Source organism: Ahaetulla prasina, chromosome 2 (genome assembly GCF_028640845.1).
Source record: "Ahaetulla prasina isolate Xishuangbanna chromosome 2, ASM2864084v1, whole genome shotgun sequence".
In the NCBI taxonomy this organism is placed as follows: Eukaryota; Metazoa; Chordata; class Lepidosauria; order Squamata; family Colubridae; genus Ahaetulla; species Ahaetulla prasina.
Genome location: NC_080540.1, coordinates 159018425 through 159040502, shown reverse-complemented (window position 1 = coordinate 159040502; position 22078 = coordinate 159018425). Strand labels below are relative to the sequence as shown.

At 40.9% G+C, this 22078-nt stretch overlaps 1 protein-coding gene across 1 annotated transcript in view; it reads left to right on the top strand.

Moving 5' to 3' along the window:
* The window catches only part of FAIM2 (Fas apoptotic inhibitory molecule 2), a 42654-nt gene extending 22386 nt beyond the window's left edge, over positions 1-20268 (top strand). The window contains exons 7-12 of the mRNA XM_058166203.1: positions 885-924; positions 1704-1741; positions 3577-3664; positions 5803-5898; positions 11303-11356; positions 18722-20268. Coding sequence (XP_058022186.1) covers positions 885-924; positions 1704-1741; positions 3577-3664; positions 5803-5898; positions 11303-11356; positions 18722-18871 — 466 coding nt within the window. The 3' untranslated portion in view covers positions 18872-20268. The remainder of the gene's footprint in view (positions 1-884; positions 925-1703; positions 1742-3576; positions 3665-5802; positions 5899-11302; positions 11357-18721) is intronic.
* Positions 20269-22078: the final 1810 nt, after the last annotated feature.

Here is a 22078-nt window from a genome sequence, read left to right as displayed (position 1 = left end):
GGACCTTGTATCCAGTCATGCTCAGTGAAGAAACACTCTCATCTTTTTAATTATTAAAACATTTAACTAAGTCATTACCTTTTTCATCTGCAAGTCTAGCATAAAATATTCAGTTCTATATGGTTCATAAGACTTTGTTCTAATATATACACAGAAATACTCTGCGAGTGGGAAAGGGATGAAAAAGGAAACATTCTGGAAAGAAAGAAAGAAAGAAAGAAAGGAAGGAAGGAAGGAAGGAAGGAAGGAAGGAAGGAAGGAAGGAAGGAAGGAAGGAAGAAAGCAAAACAGCTTCACATAATGAATGTGACTAGCTCAGATTCTATCTTTCAGTTGCATCAAAAGACATTTCCTATATTTCAATGCTTTGTCTTGGCATTTTATGGTTGGGGGAAGTTGTCTACTGCATATGTCCACTGTTTATTATACACTGGCTTAGAAAGGAAAGGAAAAGTTCTCATTCATCTGATTAATTTGCTTGAAAGGATTGATGCATCTCAATGCTATAATATCTTAGCTAATATCTGATTCAAATTAGGCTAGCTAGCTATTCAATCAGCTCTAGCCGCCTCTTTAATAGCTGCCCAACTCCATCCACAGTTATTAGGAAGTGAGAGTTAATTTCCATGCCATAAAAATGTTTCACTCAGTAACTCCTGTACTTGTAGGCTTAGCCATCATTCAAATGAAGCCGGTACCTCGATATCAGGCCCTTTTGTGTAACCAGGATTCTTGCAAAATTGCACATGCTGTGGCCTGATTGCTTTAATTACTGTTGTTCTTTAATGATTTTATTATGCAAGTTAATGATGTACAACTTTCTTTTCGTGATGATGTACTTTGGATAACCTAATTCACTTGGCTCCCTTTCATTTAATTCATAGGAGGTATTTCCCATGGAACCTGATCCTCCTCAGCATCTTTGTAAGTAGCTTAGTAGTCTGTGCTGGGACAGTTGCTCGGCCCTAGGGGACTTTTACAGCACACTTCCCACCTTAATCTGTAAATTCAAAAGGCGATATTGCCCATCTATTTCCAACCACAAGTAATTATGGTGTTCACTACTGGTGGCACCCATCCAGTAGATCAATAAGGAATAGATTGACAACTCTTAAAGATTCCAGCTCCTCATGGGTGCAATAAATAAACAAAGCACATCAATCAACTAACAAGAATATAGTAGGAGTTTCAGCCTATGAACCTGACCTGCATGTAGCTGTTCAGCCTGAGTTGTCTGTGCAATACCTTCATTAACTTGCACAATTATCTAGTTCAGGGGTCTCCAACCTTGACAACTTTATGACTTGTGGACTTCAACTCCCAGAATTCTGACTGGAGATTCTGACTGGAATTCTGACAGAATTCTGAAGCCCACAAGTCGTAAAGTTGCCAAGGTTGGAGATCCCTGATCTAGTTAACTACAACTCACGCCTCACATGTTCAGCATTATTGCTTCTTAGAAGGATCTCTTCTTTGCCTAAAACCTCACTTATTCTCTTCCTAATTTTTCTACCATGAGATAAACATAAAATGGTTGGATGGCTAATGGAATATGGTAAGACTATAGAATGTGGTCTTCCAGCTCAGTTATCTTGAATAGGCTCAAAGAATGATATCCATAAACAGTTTTACATCCCTTTTCCTTCTTAGCCTCCAGCTTTTGCTTCTACAGTAACTAAATATTTTTATTTTTATTTTTATAGACTCTGTCCATGGCTTACCTGACAGGAATGCTCTCCAGGTAAATGTCTATACTAGGCACCTGAATAACACGTTGGGTGTTTATATGTGTGTGCGTGATTACATTTTTCCCTGGCATTCTGCATTCTTCTGCAATCGTTATTTCTGAAAATCAAGGCCTATATCAAATATATAATTTAATTTTAATTGCTAGACTTTCTAAGACCATTATTCTCCAGTGTCCAAATTGTAGCCCAATTCTGTAAACTTCTTAGAGAGGACTGTAAAACACTGTCAAGCAGTATATAAGTCTAAGTGCTAGTCCTATTGCTCTATAACTGGCAATGAATAATGACTGAAATCTTACAAGATTACCAAACCTCATACTATTTTAATGGAATATGTTCATTTTAATGTAAGATCTTGAGAACATTTAACCATCTTGAAAATCAGTGATTTTTAATGGAATGGACTACTTATACATTGCCTAAGATCACCCAACCAAGTGCTTAAAATGTGGTTGATCGTTAAGTTATAATTTTTTTTCCTATCCTTTTTTCTATAATAATGAAAACCATATTTTTCTGGGAGCTCTGTCTTGTCTGTTTGATAATGTACCTGTGCAGATGGGCAAAATAAAATAGCCAATGAACTAAACATCTATATTGCTGTGTCTCTATATACACTTCTGTGTATATTCTGCACTCTAGTACAATGTTTATAGCTTCACAATGCACGTCGAGAAAGGTTTTAATGAGTAGAGAAGAAGTGTTAACAGAAGGACTGTTCCAAAGTTTTACTCCTCTGCAATGTCGTTGTTTCAGGCAACCAAGATCAGGCTGATAGCATGCAAATGCTGTACAGTAGCTCTAATTCTGCCCAGAAATGAATAGATTGAAGTGGGGAGAGGAGGAAGAAAGAATCTTCTTTTTCAGTCCGTCTCTGGTTTGGGTTTTGTATAATCCTCCCTTTGTTTCTGCTGTAACAATCCCATGTAGGGTAACATGATGGATTTCCATTGTTCTTTTTTTATCAAACGCCAACCAATGGTGTGTGTGGGGGGGCAAATGTGAAGAGCAGATAAACAATGCTGTCACTCAAGCATTCTGGATAACTGAACAGGTCAATAACCACTATATTTCCCCTACCTATTCAGCAAGCTTTTGCAAAAGAATACAAAAGCTCATGTAAATTGGGACACTCTAAATACTGAGTGTATTTTTCTAGGAGCAGGTTCTATTAAAATCTAGGGCTAAGAAATTTCGATATAATATACTGATGGAACAGTGGGAAAAATATGTTTTAAATTAAATTTAAAAAATGTTTAAATTGGGATTTACATTGTTATAACTTAAAATAGATTTGTTACAAAATGATACACTATTGGTATATGACTGCAGAAAAATGGTCTTCGAATGTTTAAAAGTGTTGATAAAACACAATAATTGTAGGTTGGGGTTCAATGTAAAGTCCTTGGTGCTCTCTGAGCTTGGTGATTTTCTTGCAGATGTTTCTCTAGCAATAGGTAATTTCATCATGATGTTAATTAGTTTGGTAATGAAATCTCTACAAGAAAAGCTCAGAGAGCATCAAGAACCCTACTGCATAAAGATACTTATGATAGATAATTTCATCATGCCTGGTGGACTTCTGAAAAATGCATTTACTATACAAGGAATGTTCAAGGATTAATTGGTGGTTAATTAGAAAAAAAAAGTCCCACAGATGGTTTTCTATGTCCCCGAAGATGCAAATTGACCATTTGATTAACAACAAATTGGTCATTTGATGGCTCCATAGACAAATTTATAAATTTTAAGCTGACTTTCTTATGGTATGTCTGATGTTGACTGCTTGACTCCTCTCAACAATGTCATGTCATTACTCCTTTTGCAGCTACTACAACACCACATCTGTCCTCCTCTGCCTGGGAATTACAGCTTTGGTTTGCCTTTCCGTCACCATATTTAGCTTCCAGACTAAGGTGCATAAATGCATTTATACCATAGTTCTCTGATTTTACCATCTCCTATGTAAGCAGAGCAGTTTTTTTTCTTTGTTAAAGTTAGCAGGCAAACATTTTGTGATTACTCTAGACCAGTGGTAGTCAACCTGGTCCCTACCACCCACTAGTGGGCGTTCCAACTTTCACGGTGGGCGGTAGGGGTTTTGTCCGATACTGAAGCACTTTCCTTTTTTTTAATTTAATTAACTTAAAAAAAAATTCATAGCATTATTTAAAAACATTTTCATTAGGTTTTCATAAAATTCCCTGTGACAATTTAAATTTCTGAAAATATACTATTTGTATCGCCCGTGCGTAAGTTTAGTTCACATTACGTAAGTGAAACTAAATGGCCCTATAGTGCGACTGCAAACAAAAGAGCCTCATCCCAGAATAGCTCGCGCAACTCCCCCCACACCACCCAGCTGTAACAGACAAGCAGAGCTGGTAGCCGGAGCCCCCACCCAACCCAATCCACGATGTGCAAGAGGCATGCGCAGACGGCGGTACATGGCACATCACTGTGGAACCGGTGGGCGGTTAGAAAATTTTACTACTAACAGAGATACAAAAGTGGGCAGTAGGCATAAAAAGGTTGACTACCCCTGCTCTGGAGCCATGTTTCTCCACCTCAACAGCTTTTAACATGTGTTGAAGATTCTGAAAGTTGCTGAGGTTTAGAACTCTGCTTTAGAACTTACATCATTGAGCAAACTTACATTGCTTCTTCTCTCATGCAGGTAATGGTGGCCTCGAGAAGCAACTTTTCCAAGGAATTAGACTTGCCCCTCTCCCCTCTCCCTATCCAAATTTGAGAATTGGCTCAAGAATTGCCAACTAAAAAGTTAAAATGAATTTTTCTCCAAACTGGGAATGAAGTTAATCGGCAACTTTTTAGATGGAGGGGGGGAAAATGCCATTTAAGACCTCTTCAAACAGTATAACAAGTTTAAAAAAAAAAACACCCACTGTATATCATCACTCATTCAGAAGGGCTTTATCAGGCAGGAACAGCAAATATATATATATATATAGTAGAGTAATTTAAGAGTCTTTTGCCCTTTCCATATTGCAAATCAAACATTCTCTGTTGTTTGGAAGGGCTGAGTTCGTGCTGCATTGAGAGCTACTCTTGATCTGATCTGATCCAATCAGTATGGAGGGCTGTGTTGGAGTTTATAGATAACATAAAAGGGAATATACAATATATAACAGGGGTCTCCAACCTTGGCAACTTTAAGCCCGGCGGACTTCAACTCCCAGAATTCTGGGAGTTGAAGTCCGCCGGGCTTAAAGTTGCCAAGATTGGAGACCCCTGATATATAATATACATCGTTCAGAGAACATGTAGCAAAGGCTATAAAAAGTGGTGGTATGTTCCATATGGGTGTTAAACAAAGCAGCAGATATTGGGGATTTTTAAATTCATTTATGGGAGCCCCCTCAATCTTGTGACTTGAAGATTCATTGTATAATCAACTTCATTGGTGCTCTAAGGTAGCAGATTCAATGTGCCTGGTAAATATTAATTTGGGAAAGGCAGATGTACGTATTACTTAGGCCAGGGATCCCCAACTCCCTGGTCCGTGACATGCCAGAAACCAGACTGTGCAAACAAGCGAAGCCACGCCCCCTCCGGTCTGTGGAAAAACCTCTCTCCATGGAGCCAGTCCCTGGTGCCCAAAAGACTGGGGGCAGAGGTGGGTTTCAGCAGGTTCTGACCAGTTCTGGAGAACCAGTAGCGAAAATTCTGAGTAATTCGGAGAACCGCTAGTAAAAATTCTGACTGGCCCCGTCCCCATCTACTCTCTGCCTCCCAATTCCCAGCTGATCTGGAGGAAATGGGGATTTTGCAGTATCCTTCCCCTGGATTGGAGAGGGAATGGAGATTTTAGGGTATCCTTCCCCTGCCACACCCACCAAGCCACACCCACCATGCCATGTCACACCCACCATGCCATGCCACGCCCACCATGCCACACCCACAGAACCGGTAGTAAAAAAATTTGAAACCCCGCCACTGGTTGGGGGCCACTGACTTAGGCTATCCAGGAGCTAAGGGACTTTCAAGTTAATCCATGCATCTTACACTAATGTCCCCTTGTTTTCTCCCACAGTATGATTTTACGTCTTGCCAGGGGGTGCTCTTTGTGATGCTGATGGTGCTGCTGTTTAGTGGGATCATTCTGGCTATTATGCTTCCTTTCCATTATGTAAGTTTCCTATTTTTGCCAACCAAATCCATATATGCATATATACCAAAAGTGTTATTTTGCCACGTCTAGTAGCAGAGGAGGTGCAGAACTATCTTTCTATGCCCAGTGATGCAATTTAGTTAGAAGCAAAAACCCCCCCCCCACTACAGGTGGTCCTCGACTTACAACAGTTCGCTTAGTGACCGTTTGAAGTTACAACGGCGCTGAAAAAAAGGGACTTGTGATCATTTTTCACAGTTCTGACCGTTGCAGCATCCCCATGGTCACCTGAATAAAACTTAGATGCTTGGCAATTGACTCATATTTATGATGGCTGCAGTGTCCTGGGGGCATGCGATCACCTTTTGTGACCTTCTGACAAGTTATTTGAATGGGAAACCAGATTCACTTAACGACGGTGTTACTAATGTTAACAACTGCAGTGATTCACTTAACAAATGTGCTAAGAAAAGTAATAAAATGGGGCCAAACTCACTTAACAAGTTTCTCACTTAACAACATAAATTTTGGCCTCAATTGTGGTCGTAAGTTGAGGACTACCTGTATCTTAAATTTTTTCAGTATGTTAATTTTCCATATCTGCATTACCTTCACTAATCAAACTACAGAAAGGAAACATGGTTCAATAATGTGAATCTCACTAGATACTTGAAGGGAAATCATTTCTTTTCTCCTTTGTCACTAGACACTTTAGGGTTGAGTTATTTTTCTCCTCTATTTTTTAAAATGTTTGCTTTCATCACAACTGCTGCTGGCATAGCTAGTATAAGGCAGAAGACTTGGGACAGATTGTCAGCCAAAAGGAAAAGTGTCAGTTATCATATGGAGGTGGTAAACAATTTTGGAATATCTTGCTTAAGACAGGAAAGTACAGATGAGTTAAAAAAAAACCCTATTGGAATCTTCTGCTGATCTTTCGTTCTGTTTTGTTTTGGGGGCTGCTAATTGTCTGGTGTTGGGACGCGGTGGCTTAGTGGGTAAGACACTGAGCTTGTTGATTGAAAGATCAGCAGTCAAGCGGTTCGAATCCCTAGTGCCGCGTAATGTGGTGAGCTCCCGTTACTTGTCCCAGCTTCTGCCAACCGAGCAGTTCGAAAGCAAGTAAAAAATACAAGTAGAAAAAATAGGGACCACCTTTGGTGGGAATGTAACAGCGTTCCGTGCGCCTTTGGCCACATGACCATGGAGACGTCTTCGGATAGCGCTGACTCTTCGGCTTTGAAACGGAGATGAGCACTGCCCCCTAGAGTTGGGAACGACTAACACATATGTGCGAGGGAAACCTTTACCTTTAATTGTCTGGTATCTTTTCTATATATTCTCGCTCAGTAACAGAATAATGGAATAACAGAGTTGGAAGGGACCTTGGAGGTCTTCTAGTCCAACCCCCTCCTCAAGGAAACAGGAAACCCTATACCATTTCAGACAAATGGTTGTCCGATCTCCAGTGTTGGAGCACCTGCAACTTCGGGAGGCAAGCCGTTCCACTGATTAAATGTTCTAACCGTAATTTCCTCCCAAGCCTTATCTCAGTTTGTTTTGCCATAACAATTACCTGTGTTTCAGGCCCTGTTATCACTTTGGCAGCAGCAGATTTTGTCACTGGGTTGCGTTTAGTTTTGAGTTGCTCATGAGGCAAATATGGGCCGGTTTAGCTCTGCCTGGTAAGGCCTGTTATTAAGAACACAAAGCCTGCAATTACTGCAGGTTCGAGCCCGGCCCAAGGTTGACTCAGCCTTCCATCCTTTATAAGGTAGGTAAAATGAGGACCCAGATTGTTGGGGGGGCAATAAGTTGACTTTGTAAATATATACAAATAGAATGAGACTATTGCCCTATACATTGTAAGCCGCCCTGAGTCTTCGGAGAAGGGCGGGGTATAAATGTAAACAAAAAAAAAAAAAAAAAAAAAATTTATTTGTGAGAGGGAAAGAAATGGGTAGAATGGAGGCAGGTTAGTATCTCTTCAACAACAGAGTTTTCATTCTACCATTTGTTACCACAGGAGCCTTCTAGATATTGAGAAATATTGATGGGAGGGAAAAAAAAGGGTTTGTATGTGTGTGTAAACTTATCTTGTGCTGGTCTACGTGGTGAGGTCCCTTTGATAGGCATACTTTGTTTGCTTGTTTTTTGGCTGGGCTGGGCTTCCCATTAGCTTTGTTGGCTGGGATCATTTGTCATCGCTAATTGTTTCCCACTGGAAACCATTTTGAACTTCCATTCACATTCTTCTGTTGTTATCATTCTGCTGCAGCAGAAGACGTCATTTGCAGTGGGAGTATTTTGTAATATCCACTATTAACAGTTCAGCAGTTCAAATCTCGCCAGGCTCAAGGTTGACTCAGCCTTCCATCCTTCCGTGGTGGGTAAAATGAGGACCCTATTGGGGGCAATAGGCTGACTCTGTAAACCGCTTAGAGAGGGCTGTAAAGCACTGTGAAGTGGTATATAAGTCTAAGAGCTATTGCTATTATCTTTAAAAAAAACAAACCCCCCCCATAGGCTTCTGACAAGGTGTGGGAGAAAAGAGTTACACTATTTTATTGCTGGGATTTTCGAGTTCTGGGAGAAACAATTTCTTCTTCTTCTCCCCATGGATGTCCATTAAAAAAACAATTGATGGATTGGAAATAGCATTTACCAACTCCTTTCACCATATCCAAGCCATTGAGTGTGATCGGCTTTCCTTTTCATTTGTTAGAATTAAAACAGAGAAGCAACTTAGAACTAAGGAGGAATTTCCCGACAGTTAGAACAATTAATCAGTGGAACAGGGACGGGTTTTAAAACCTGTCACTACAGGTTCGCTCGTGAGTGCTCACTCACGCGACACTTCTGCACATGTGCAGAAGCATCTGGGTGGGTGGGCGGAGCCTCACACTGCCGCTGCTACTAGCTTGCCCAATCCAGGGCGAACCGGTAGAAACCCACCAGTTCTCCAGAAGTTGTGAATGCTCCAATACTGGACATTTTTAAGAAGATGTTGGATAACTATTTGTCTGAAGTGGTGTAGGGTTTCCTGCCTAAGCAGGGGGTTGGACTAGAAGACCTCCAAGGTCCCTTTTAACTCTGCTATTCTATTCTATTCTATTCTATTCTATTCTATTCTATTCTATTCTATTCTATTCTATTCTATTCTATTCTATTCTATTCAGTATGGAGAAATGCTGCCCTTCAGAGGAAGCAGCAGACAAGTTGGGAGTTAGCAACAGTTTTTAGCCTGGTCCTCAGAGTATCTAATCCCTCTGATCTTGGACCTCTCTATGTCTTAATTTGCCTAACGTCTAAAACTCTGATAGGTAAGGCTACCAAGAAAACAAAAAATGGCTAGATAAAAATGCATTGTTTTCTTTCCCTGGAATGTTGAAGGTGGTGAAAATGATTGTTTACAAAATTGTGTATGTCAAGAGTTTCATTTCAATATTCCATCTTCTCCAAATGGTTTTCAGCACATTCTTGTTCTCTTATTGTTTTTCCCGGTCACAATTGTAACTTTGGGCAAGTCTGCAGATTAGAGCAGATCATGAGGTGAAGTTAGTTCCAATCGATCACAAGATGATGAATGGTATGCTTGAATGCATTCAAGAATGGAGGTTGAGAAACAGACAGGATACAGTGAACTAGCTCGACCTAGAGAAAGTTGTCCTCTTTCTTAATGTGATTTCTACGTGAAAAGGTAGCAATTCCCATTTTTATTTGGTCTTTGACTTTAAATAAATCTTGCTAGAAAGATTCTTTATATAAAGGAGCTTCACTCATGTGATTCCCCCATTTACATTTGCTGCCTAACAGTGCAACAAGCTAAAAAAAGCTTTACCATGTGATCTATGCAGATCCTTTTAGTGTCCCTATAGAAAACAACAAAAGGTTTTTACAATACACAGACACAAACCAACAACACCCCCCCCCCTTTATTTGAACATGGTAATTCTAAAAACTGATAACTATTCAAAATCTGATTGTGGGGAATGTAAGCTTCCGTCATCTACATGAGGCCGGATAATGTACAAATGAGATGTTATCAGCTATATAAAAATTTATAACATTCCGGTCATACAGTCATCTTAAATATTAACAGAAGCAAAAATGGGAAAAATAATACTGCTTGCATGTCTGAATTATTCAGGCCCAAAGTAAATTTAATGGTGCTTTTTAATTAGTCTCCCCATATGAAAACACTGAAGCTCCTTAATTACACATATATGTTCACAGAAAGTTACACAGTGATAGAAATAGTAGGGACTAGATACTGAAAATTGTAGCCTTCAATTAATTAATTAATTAATTAATTTTTATTTATTTGTCAAGCATATATAAGATAACAGGTAAAAGTATAAACATAATTTGAATATATGAAAAGAATAAGTAAAAATGAATATTAGGACAGGGACGGTAGGCACGTTGGTGCACTTATGCACGCCCCTTACAGACTTCTTAGGAATGAGCTGAGGTCAACAGTAGGCAGTTCAAGGTTAAAGTTTTGGGGGTTTGGGGAAGAAACCACAGAGTCAGGTAGTGCATTCCAGGCGTTGACCACTCTGTTGCTGAAGCCATATTTTCTGCAATCGAGTTTGGAGTAGTTTACCTTGAGTTTGTATCTATTATTTGCTTGTGTATTGTTGTGGTTGAAGCTGAAGTAGTCATTGACAGGTAGGACATTGTGGCAGATAATTTTATGTACTATGCTTAGGTCAGACTGAAGTCAGTGTAGTTCTAAGTTATCTAAGCCCAAAATTTGGAGTTTGGTGGCATAAGGTACGGGTAGAGGAATGGAGGACTCTTCTCGTAAAATATCACTGGCCTCTCTCGATTGTATTTATGTCCGATATTTGTCCCATTAGCTTGGATGAGAAGGTCACCAGTGAAATTCTGCAGGCACACAAGTCCATAAGGAGGTCCCAGCTTCCTGCAAGGCAGAATAATTGAATGACTAGAAAGATAATGGTCTCATCAAGGCCTCAACCCACAACATCCCTAACTCTGTTTGCTGTGCTGGTGAAGGAGAGAGCTTTGCAACCATTTCAAGAAGAATACTCCACTGCCACAAACTTCTACCTTTGAGATACTCTTAGAGGTAGTTAGCATCTGCTCCCCATAATATTTAGGGGTAGTTAGAATCTGCTTCCCTATTATTTTTCACCCAGAAGGCTACCTATCATTATGTTCACTTGATTCTTTTCCTTCTTCCAGAAACATTTCTATTTTGGATAATGCACTGGAGACAAATTTCTTGTGTGTGTCCAATCACACTTTGCCAATAAAGAATTCTTCTTCTTCTTCATTATTTGGGAATCAACTAAACCTTCCTTCTTTCAGCAGCCATTTGGATGTTTCACATAGGTTATATTACATTCTGTCTTATTAGGTTGACCCCAAAGCTCTGTCCCTTTCTCTGCAGGTGCCATGGCTCCAGGCGATTTATGCTGTTCTGGGTGCAGTTGTGTTTACAATGGTAAGTCACAGGGGGGAAATCCAGCAGGTTCTGACAGATTCTGGAGAACCGGTAGTGGAAATTTTGAATAGTTCAGAGAACCAGCAAATACCACCTCTGACTGGCCCCAGAGTGGGATGGGAATGGGGATTTTGCAATATGCTTCCTCTGGAGTGTAGTGGGAATGGAGATTTTGCAGTATCCTTCCCCTGCCACATCCACCAAGCCACACCATGCCCACCAAGCCATGCCCACAGAACCGGTAGTAAAAAAAATTGAATTTCACCACTGGTAAGTCAGCATTGCTTGTGTTGCCTAGGTTCAAGCAGAGTCCTGTCAATGGATATGGGTGGTAATTTTGCAGAGGGAGGGACAGCAAAGGGTGAAAGTGGGCTTGGTGATAATGCAAAATGGTTGGAGTTAAATCATGGACATGGGCGAGGAGGTTCTGTTTTGGGTGACTTGTCAAGTAGATTTTTTTTTAAACACTGTGAAACCTATTTTAATGTACATGTTACCCCTTCAAAGTGATGGGAAATTAATTTGGTGATGCTGTTGGAGAGGCTCTGACAGCTTGAAATATGGGGCTTAAGCGCATTCTATCCCTAGAGCTGAAGATTTATGGAGATTCTCAGTCATGCAGGTCATAATTGTCCCAAAGGTGCTTTTTCAAAAGGCAACTGGACTTTCTTTGTTTTTTTCCTTGAAGACATTTCACTTCTCATCCAAGAAGCTTCTTCAGTTCTTCAGTCCTTTAAGTCAGCAACTTAAAGAAAGAAAATCCAGTTTGAAAAAGCACCTTTGGGACTTAAAGCCGAAGTCTGTCCATATTTGGGTTAAAAGTAGTGAGATTTGCATGTCCCTTTTATGATATTACAGTAATCTTATAAAAATTAGGTGAAATATTTTCATCATTCCTCAACTGCCTTCAAATGGAAGATGAAGCCCTTGGACAATGCCATTCTTCAGTTTAAGAATCTGAAGCAGAGCAAAGCATCCTGAAAAATGCAGGCCGAGGAAAGCTAAAACAATATAGGCTACAATGTGCCATAGACATAAGGGGATTGTGGAAAGTATACTGTGTCAGTGATCCGTTTCAAGCCAGCTGGTCCCAAAATACGAATCTGTGGGTGGAAAGTATGCTCAGCCTGATTCTTATCCCCATAAAAAGTCAATCTCCTCTCCTAGTCATGTTTTATTGTTTGGATTTCTACACCAATGTAAAACATCCAGAAATGTGAACTATTGTCAGGTGGATGAATGAATGGTCTCAATAAAGCCATCAACTTTTTTTTTTAAAGGCACATGCTAGAAGCTTGTAGGCCACATACATGTATTGAAGGGATGGCTAACAAGTACATTCATGGGAGAAGACTGGCTGTATAGACTTTGCCCCTTCCCTATTCTGGGCTCTGCCATGCTGAAAGAATGTGACATAGTCAAAAGACCAAAGAAAAAGGCAGTGAGGCAGTGAAAATGTTATAGGCTGGTCTCACATCAGATCCTCTGCCATGTACCATTTCCCTGTCCACTATTATATTCTAAGGACAGATTCAGCCCACTGGGTCAGCAGTGTTTTCAGCTCAACAGTTGGCAGTCCTATTTCTTTGTTCAGTAATCCATCTGATAGCAATGAACCTCCTTATTTGAGATACATGCCTTCTGTGTGCTAGAACATTTCTGTCTTTTTGTCAGGGTTCCTGAAAAATCTGTTTACTTCTCTCTCTTTTTTTTTTGGCCCCAACCTTCCCTCAGTTTCCATTTATCTTCTCTGCTCCTGATTCTGGACCTTTGAATGTGGTTCTTACGCAAATAGTGATAGGAGAGATATACGCATATCAGCTAAATGGGCCAGTGCCTTGAGCCAACAAGGTTATCTGGCCTATTCCTGTAATCCTGTTAAGAATACTGGAATAAACCAGTTTACTACTTCCAATTCCAAACAAAGAAAGGCTGTTCTCCTTGCTTTCTGATCATGTCACTTTGCACCTTTGATAACCTAGGATTGCTCATGGCACTAAACCACAAATATGAATGGTGAGTCCTGCCAAGCTTCTTTTATGTGGATTTTAGGAAACAATCATGAAGCAAAGGAAAGAGGATGGAAAATAACAGTAGTAGTTGTTATGTCCTGCACCAACGGGTCGGAAGCCCCGATTGCATTCTTTTCTCGAACCTTGGCTGCCGCGGAACGCAACTACTCACAGTTGGATAAAGAAGCATTGGCGTTGGTTGCGGGGGTCAAGCGGTTCCATGAGTATCTCTACGGTCGCCCGTTTGAACTTGTTACAGATCACAAGCCGCTGTTGGGGATTTTGGCTGGGGATAGACAGACTCCGCAAGTACTATCACCAAGAATGACCAGATGGTCGGTGTTCCTGGCAGCTTATTCCTATTCCCTGGTCTATAGGCCTGGGAAACATTTGGGCCATGCTGACGCGCTGAGCCGTTGCCCATTGATGACCAAGGTGGAAGACCCGGCTCCAGCGTCCCATGTTTTTCTGATTGACGGTTCCGCCTTTCCCGTTACTGCTTGTGACATTGCTAGAATGTCTGGCTTGGACAGAGTCATCTCAAAAGTTCTTTTTTTTTTTGTTCAAAAAGTTTTTATTAGTCAAAAAAGGTTTATACAAATACATATCAGGTATGGTAAATTTTCATTTTTCTTATCTAAAATAAGAATTTTACTCAAATTTTTTAACACATACAACAGCCATAAGGCAAGCAGGTGACACGAAGTAGCAAAGTTTGCAAATTTTAAATACGTAATAAAGAAGAGTCAAGAATAAACAGAATATCGTACAAAAGAGAATAAGGAAAACCAACACAATCCCAAATATCTTTATCACTTCCTAGTTTTGGATCTCAGAACTCTGGGTTCAGCCTGACCCAACTCCAGGGCCGCAACAGCGCCAGCCGCTTCAGCCCCATGATCTATAACCTCCCCTTCTTCAATTCCTGGGTCATCTGATTCCAGGAAGGCTTTGTGTTCCTCCACATAGGCCGTAGCCTCCATAATTGTACTGATTTTTTCGTAATGCCCTCCCGAAAATCATCAATCCTCTGGCATCAGCCATCTGAAGCCCACTCCTTCTGGTACAATTTGCTTGACAAAAATAATATTTCTTTCTTTTTCACGTACCTGTCTGGGAATCTGCCTCAGAATGGCTATCTCCTGCCCCTGTAAATCAGTGCCCCACTCCTATGTTTTCTAAGAATTTCATCTCGCCTCTTCTCACAAATTTGACATGAACCTCTCTGGGAACTGCATGCGTGCGTGCATATTGCTAATTAACTCTATAAACTCGATCCACATCCCAATTCATGAAATCAACACTTCTCCCAAGAAATTCTCCCAACAATTTAGTCACAACATCTCTCAAGTCTTCTTGGTCCACTTCTTCCAAATTTTGAAACCTAAGGAAATAAGACATTTTATCCATCTGTAGTCCAAGCACAGCATTGCCTGTCGTCTCCTCTCTTTTCTGCACTGCCCGCATTTCACTCTCCAGACCTTCCACCGTGCCCACTTACGAATAAGAGCCCAGCAGAGTTACTCATGGGCAGGCGTTTGAGGACCACACTTGATAGATTGCACCCCCAATACTCACCTAGTCAGCCATTGGACTCCATGGGGGCAAACAGGAGATTTGATGTGGGGGAGGCGGTGTATGCCCGGAATTACAGCGGCCACCCCCTATGGTTCCCAGGAAAGATCGTGGGAATCACCGGCCCGTGCTCATACAGGGTCGAGTTAGATGAGGGTAGAGTGTGGCGCAGACATTGTGACCAGCTCAGGGCCCGGCGTCAGGTTGGGGATGGGCAGCTGCCAGAGTGGGGCACTCAGGAAGAGCCAGGAGGTAGCCCAACCCAATCATCCTGGGCAGAGGAGCTAAGCTACAAGGGAATAAGATGCCCAGCCCCTGTACCTGATAACCGAGAGGAAGCCTTGTCTGCTCTGCCGGTGGAGGGGCTAGGGGTCCCTGGGCCGGAGACATCCCCCACAGAAGAGGCTGAGGAGTTGGGTCAGCCAGTGACCATGGCTACAACGGAGCCACGAAGGTCCAGCCGAATCAAGCGGCGCCCAGCGTATCTCCAGGATTACGATTGTGCAAGCTAGGGGGAAAGAAGTGCTATGTCCTGCACCGGCAGTGGCGGCCCCTAGTGGTGGAGATGGTTTCTTGTTCTGTTCTGATTGGCTCCCGCTTTTGGAGCTGAATAAAAAGAGGGCTGTCAAAGCAGGCCTGGTCTGCTGGTTGTTGCTGGTCTCTGTGAGTTAAAATAAACGTTATGTGTGAACATCTGTGGAGCCTCAATTATTACGGAACCCACAGAATATAATAGTAGTAGTAGTAGTAATAGTAGTAGTAGTAGTAGTAATAATAATAATAATAATAATTCACCAATACATCACGCAGTCCTAAACCCTTGGGAAGTGTTTGACTAGTTGTCTGTGATATGAAATCCAGCATAGTTATCTCGTTTGCTGTGTATACTGTCATTTTGTGTAAATAAAATTAATAATAATAATAATAATAATAATAATAATAATAATAATAATAATAATAATAATAATAATAATAATAATAATTCAAACAATCCAAACTGCCGACTTTGCAATAATAAAGTCGAAACTGTTTCACATTTAATATGTGAATGCAGCAAAATTGCACAAACTGATTACAAAGCTAGACACGACCGAGTAGCTAAATTAATCCACTGGTCATTATGCAAAAAATACGACTTGCCTGTATCCAAAAAGTCATGGGAACATAAAGTGGAAAAAGTTATAGAAAATGAGGAGGTGAAGATTTTGTGGGACTTTCGAATACAGACAGATCGTCACTTGGAACACAATACACCAGATATCACAGTTGTCGAAAACCGAAATGTACAATTTATTGACATCATGGTACCAGGAGATGCCAGAGTCAAAGAAAAAGAACTGGAAAAAATCATGAAATATCGCAACCTGGCCATCGAAACTACATGGCTACGGATGAAACATGTAACAGTGATACCCATTGTCATCAGGGCAGTTGGTATACCATGTCCAAGAATTTTATAAGATACATCAACAAATTGCAGCTTCCTGCAATAACACCAGCAGAACTGCAAAAAACTGCACTACTTGGAACATCATATATCTTAAGAACATACTTGGTTGATACCTAGGATACTGGCAGCAAACATCGTATCAAACATCAGCACTAGTCAATGGTATTTGTGATGCCTTTTTGAATGTTCAGTTGACTGAGTTTCATATTTAATGAATAAAGATGATGATGATGATGATTAATAAAAACAGCAGCAGCAGCAACAGCAACAACAACAGCAACAGCAACAGCAACACATCAAGAAATTGCAGCTTCCTGCAATAACACCAGCAGAACTGCAAAAAAACTGTGCTACTCGGAACATTGTATATTTTAAGAAGATACTTGGTTGATATCTAGGACGCTGGCAGCAACCCATATCAGCCGTTAGCACCAGTCAGTGGTATTTGTGACACATTTTTAAATGTCCAGTTGACTAAATTTCATGTTTAATGAATAAAAGAAATAATAATAATAATAATAATAATAACAACAACAACAACAACAACAACAACAATAATAATAATAATAATAATAATAATAATAATAATAATAATAATAATAGAAAATTAGCTTGAGGCTCCCCTGGGATGGTGTTTGAATGATGCTAAAATACAATTTGGACTTAAAGCTGCCTCATTTATCATCTGGGATGAAGCGGCAACAAGGGAGAAACAGTATAAAGGATTGCCAGGGCGTGTTTTTGTAGCAGTTTGGTTTTGTGGTTAAGGCACCAGGTTGGAAACTGGGAGACTGTGAATTCTAGTCCTACCTTCTAGTCCTACCTTAGGCACAAAAGTGACCTTGGGCCAGTCCCTCTGTCTAAGCTCTAGCAGGCAGGTAAAGGCAAACCACTCCAAAAATCTTGCCAAGAAAACTCAGGGATGCAGCCTGGCAGTTGCTAGGAGTCAAAGCTGACTTAAAGGGACCAAAACTAAAAAAAAAAAAAGTAGCGTTCAGTCAGAAAAGCAGGTGTTTGAAATTTAAATCATCTAAGTTTGATATGATTAATACCACTTCATTTGTAGTTGTGGAACTAGCAGCGCCATTTCATGAAGCTTGTATGGATGTGACAATAATGCGAAGAATATAACCCACAGATTCATATCTAGCTTGAATTTTAATCTAGTCCAGATGAATCCTCAGGAGCCAACTTTATGTCACTTCTGAAAACTACTGGAAAAGAAAAAGAGACTTTCATATCTTCTACCCCATAAGCTTATTGCAAGGAAAAGTAGATTGGTAGAAGTCCCCAGCTGGGATCCCAAAGAAAAGTTAGGATGTAAATCTAGTGAATAGCCTACCCATTTTTTTATTTTAATATTTAAATTCTGATCTGCCGATAAATATGCATCAGTTATAGTGCGTGGTTTGATTTTATTTAGCATATTGTGTGCACCTAGCCACTGTGGCTTGTTTTGACAAACCACAATAAAACTAAGGCTAGTTCAACAAGGCTAGGGAAATCAGGACACATCTACTGGACTGGATGATTCCTTTTCCATGTTCTTGCTCTGTCATTGAACACACTGGAGCTTCGTTTGGCCTATAGCTGGAGAAGATCCTCCATTTATAATCCAAGCCAAGGGAACCTCCATAGTGAAGAGCAGAGCTGGGTAGGAGACAGAGGTACTATTCAGCAGGTTCTGACCAGTTCTGGAGAATCAGTAGTGGAAATTTTGAGTAGTTCAGAGAACTAATAAATATCACCTCTGACTGGCCCCGCCCCCATCTATTCTCTGCCTCCAAAGTCCCAGCTGAACGGGAGGAAATGGGGATTTTGCAGTAACCTTCCCCTGGAGTGGGGTGGGAATGGAGATTTTACAGTATCCTTCCCGTGCCACGCCCACCAAGCCATGCCCACCAAGCCATGCCACACCTATCAAGCCACACCCACAGAACCGGTAGTAAAATTTTTTGAAACCCATCACTGGTAGGAGAAGGTGAATATTCACAGATGTGATACATTGATGGGATCCAGCTGGTTTGGGCTGGTTCAGACGAACCGGTTGTTAAAATTCTGGCTGGCCCACCATTAAATCCCACCATTGGATGTCAATCTAGCTGCACTTCTAACAGAAGTATCTGGGAACATCCATGCACAGGACTATAGGTTTTGCACACTTTTTTTTCCTTACATCTCTGCTAATTCTTTTCTTCTTATTTAAATTATGCGATTTGGGAGTAGGGATTGGGGAACCAACAACCTTCCAATTTTTTCCATCTAACGCCTTCGACACCAAAAGATTGCATTTTAATCGCTGTCTGCATTTGCTTTTTTTCTCCTTAGTTCCTGGCCTTTGACACCCAGCTCCTGATGGGGAACCGTCGCTATGCCATGAGTCCAGAAGAATACATCTTTGGAGCCCTCAACATATACCTGGACATCATCTACATATTTTCTTTTCTCCTGCAGATCTTTGGAAGCAGTCGAGACTGAGCAGTCGAGGCTGAGCCTCTAGGCCTTGTGTCTGATAAAACAGAAATATATTTAGAGAGAGAAAGAGAGAGATTTATAATAATACAACAAGCAAGAAAGGAGAGAGGAATGAGAAGTAACCTCTCAGTCCTTTAGCGAGCTTCATTGCGTCAAGTGAGCATTTGCTCACCCACTGGTCTACTTGAGCTCCCGATGCAGCCATGTGTGTATGTGTGTGTGCACGTGTGTGTGCGTGCATGCGTACACGTGTGTGTGCGTATTTATATACACATGCTCTTAGGGTAAACTTAGGGTACATATGCTAGGCTTTCCCTTGCTTTCGTAACTGCTTTCAATACGTATATTGAAATTAGTGTAGCAATAGCGGAAAGAGCACTGAGGAGGAAAAAAAAACACTATTGATTTTAACTTAAAACTGAACAAATGAAGAAATGAAATAGTCAGAAACTTAAGTTTGCTATATCCAAAGTGAGCAGGTTGTAAAAACGCCTGAAAATTTATGTGAACTTCATTTTGTATGATGTGAATTGTTCCAAATTTCAGAATTCTGGCACAATCCTAGTCTGGATATTATTGTTCTTTCTACTTATATCTGCCCCCACAAAGATTAGTTTTCGGATATTTTTTCAGCCAACTGAATAACAAGATTTTATCTGCTGAAATTTCTTGGTATTCTTTAGGGGGCCTTCATTTTGTCTAGACGGTAGAGGCACCCCCTGCTGAAATCATTTTATCTGGCCTTTTAATTTGCCAATTTCTAGTTGAGGATATCTTTCACACACACACACAAAAAAAAAGATCAGTTATTTTGCATATTTTTGTTTCGGCCCTAATTCCAGGCTAGCCAAAAAAGGGAGAGAAAAGCGAACCTCATAAAAACGACCTTTGTGATCTTGTTTAACTAAGGACAATGTTGGAGCTGGTTATGCTCTGGGCCCCAATCACTGGTAGGACCACCGTTTGCTTTCCTTGCACTTGTGCTTCTGCAATATCACGTCTTCCACTTGTCCTTGCTTTACCCCAACCCAAACGTAAGCTCCTTGGGACATTGGTGGTAGTGCAGAGGAGATCTCTTCAGGAGCTTATCAGAGCCCAGAAGATGACAAGGCAATCAGCAAATAAGAGAACCATCGTTGATTAGAGCACATTCGTATTCCCCCATTATTTTGTGAGTGGGTATTGAGTGGGCTTTATAGAAGAAGGAGTGCACCTTATGGCTGTTTCATACATATTGTACATAATGAAATCTAAAGAGGATTTCTGAAAAGGATTTATTCATTCCCTGCAAGAGTCTTCGATAACTTTGCACTCTCCCTGTAATAATCCCTTAGATAAAAGATGAAGGGACATAGATGGCAACCTGACTTCTCCTATAAGACATTTTTGTAACCCTGATCACTTTTACCCATTAAAAAGTATCTTGCTACTTGTCCTGTGCAATGGTCCAGAGCTACTTTTTTCTACTTTTGGGTAACCATCCAGGCCTAAAAACGTAACTTGCAAGTTGTCCCTTGAAGTGATCCTACTATATCTGCTTAGAGGTGATGAATGACTATGGCAGCGGCAAGCAGCCTTTTTTAGAATTTAGGACTGTAAAAAAATATATCCCCAGTGCAATGGCATCACTTGTCAAAAACACTGTTCTTCTTTTTCGGAGTGCCTTTTAAAAAATGGTAAAATAGTGAGAGATGGTTTAGAATTATTTTTTTTAAAAAAAAAGACCCAAACCATGCTTTACTGACATATTTTGGCACTATAGTTCAGATGGCTCATCGCTGGTTGTTAAGAAAACTACTAAAATTGAAAGTAAATGGGTCTGGGGGTAGGGTATGGGGAAATGGAGTCCCTCTGCATGGGTTACCTCACTCCTCTCCCAAATATTTTCTGGTTAAATGACAAAGCTGATACTTGTCTTTGGTTTGGGTGGATGTTCTAGCTAGCAGTCTTCCCCCATTTGGAGTCTTTGAGTTCTGTTTATCTAGACTCCTATCCTCCCCAGCACGACAGATGGGCATTGGTGTCCCATGAATCTGGAAGAGCACCAGGTACAATAAGATTATTTTGAATGATTTTACGATGATACTGGGTATTCCTCAGTGGGCTGAGTTAACAACAAGAGAACCACGTGGTTGAGAAAGCTGAATTCAGGTCTCCTTTACCACCTGGATCTTCAGACAGGTGCACTGTATGGGATGATGCGGTGCCTATTTTCATGATTTGCTCACTGGGTTGTGCTTTTCATTTTTGAACGTCCTCCTAAGCCTCCGAGGATCTCTGCGCATGAGGCAGAGCTCACCAGCAGCCTGTCATCCAAGCCGTGTTCGGTCAGAATACCTGCTTAGCTTTCCCAGTGTTTATAGTATATTGTGTTCCCAGGTTGCTCAGTTTATTCGAACAGTACATTCTGTCCCAGGTTAATGTACGCCTTTGGTTGCATTGCTTGAGTGCATCAGGTCCTGGTGCAGACACATTAAGTTGCTTCAGCTACTCCCTCCCTGCCCAAGTTGCAGGGCTGATTTCAAGACTGGAATGAGCTCGTGCTTGTAGTCTCCATCAGAGCTCTTCATGCCAAGTAAGGGAGCGTGCCAATGCTCCTTGCTCTAGAAAAATTATTCCCTGGTATCTAGTTGGCATGACTCAGGCAACTACACGTGGGGTGGGGTGGGGTGGCTGGGGGGGGAGAGAAATCAGAGCTGAAGTCAGCAATTAGCCATCCTCTCCCAAATTTCAGAAGCTAAAAAAAATGATAAATGATGGCTGTGAGGTGTCAGTTGGATTGAAGAGATAAAGAGTCTTGTCTAGAAAGAAAGAAAGAAAGAAAGAAAGAAAGAAAGAAAGAAAGAAAGAAAGAAAGAAAGAAAGAAAGAAAGAAAGAAAGAAAGAAAGAAAGAAAGAGTGAGTAATTGTGACCAAGGGTCTTTAGAGCAGAGAAATTTGTGGAGGGGAGCGGGGGAGGGAAGCAGGGGATGAGTTAAGAGGACTTTTATTGCTAACCAGAGGGCAATCTGAGTTTGGAAAGGCAGGGCGATGACTTGTTTTAGGTGCCACCTCCCACCTGTGCATGTCTCCAGGCTACAGTCCAAATGAACTCAAGGGAGTACCCAGAGTATCTTTCCATCTCCATTGGGCTCTTAATGTTCCTCATGTGGAAATCAACCAGTTATTTTCTTATTGTGGGCTGAAGGCTAAGACCAGCAGCCTGAAACT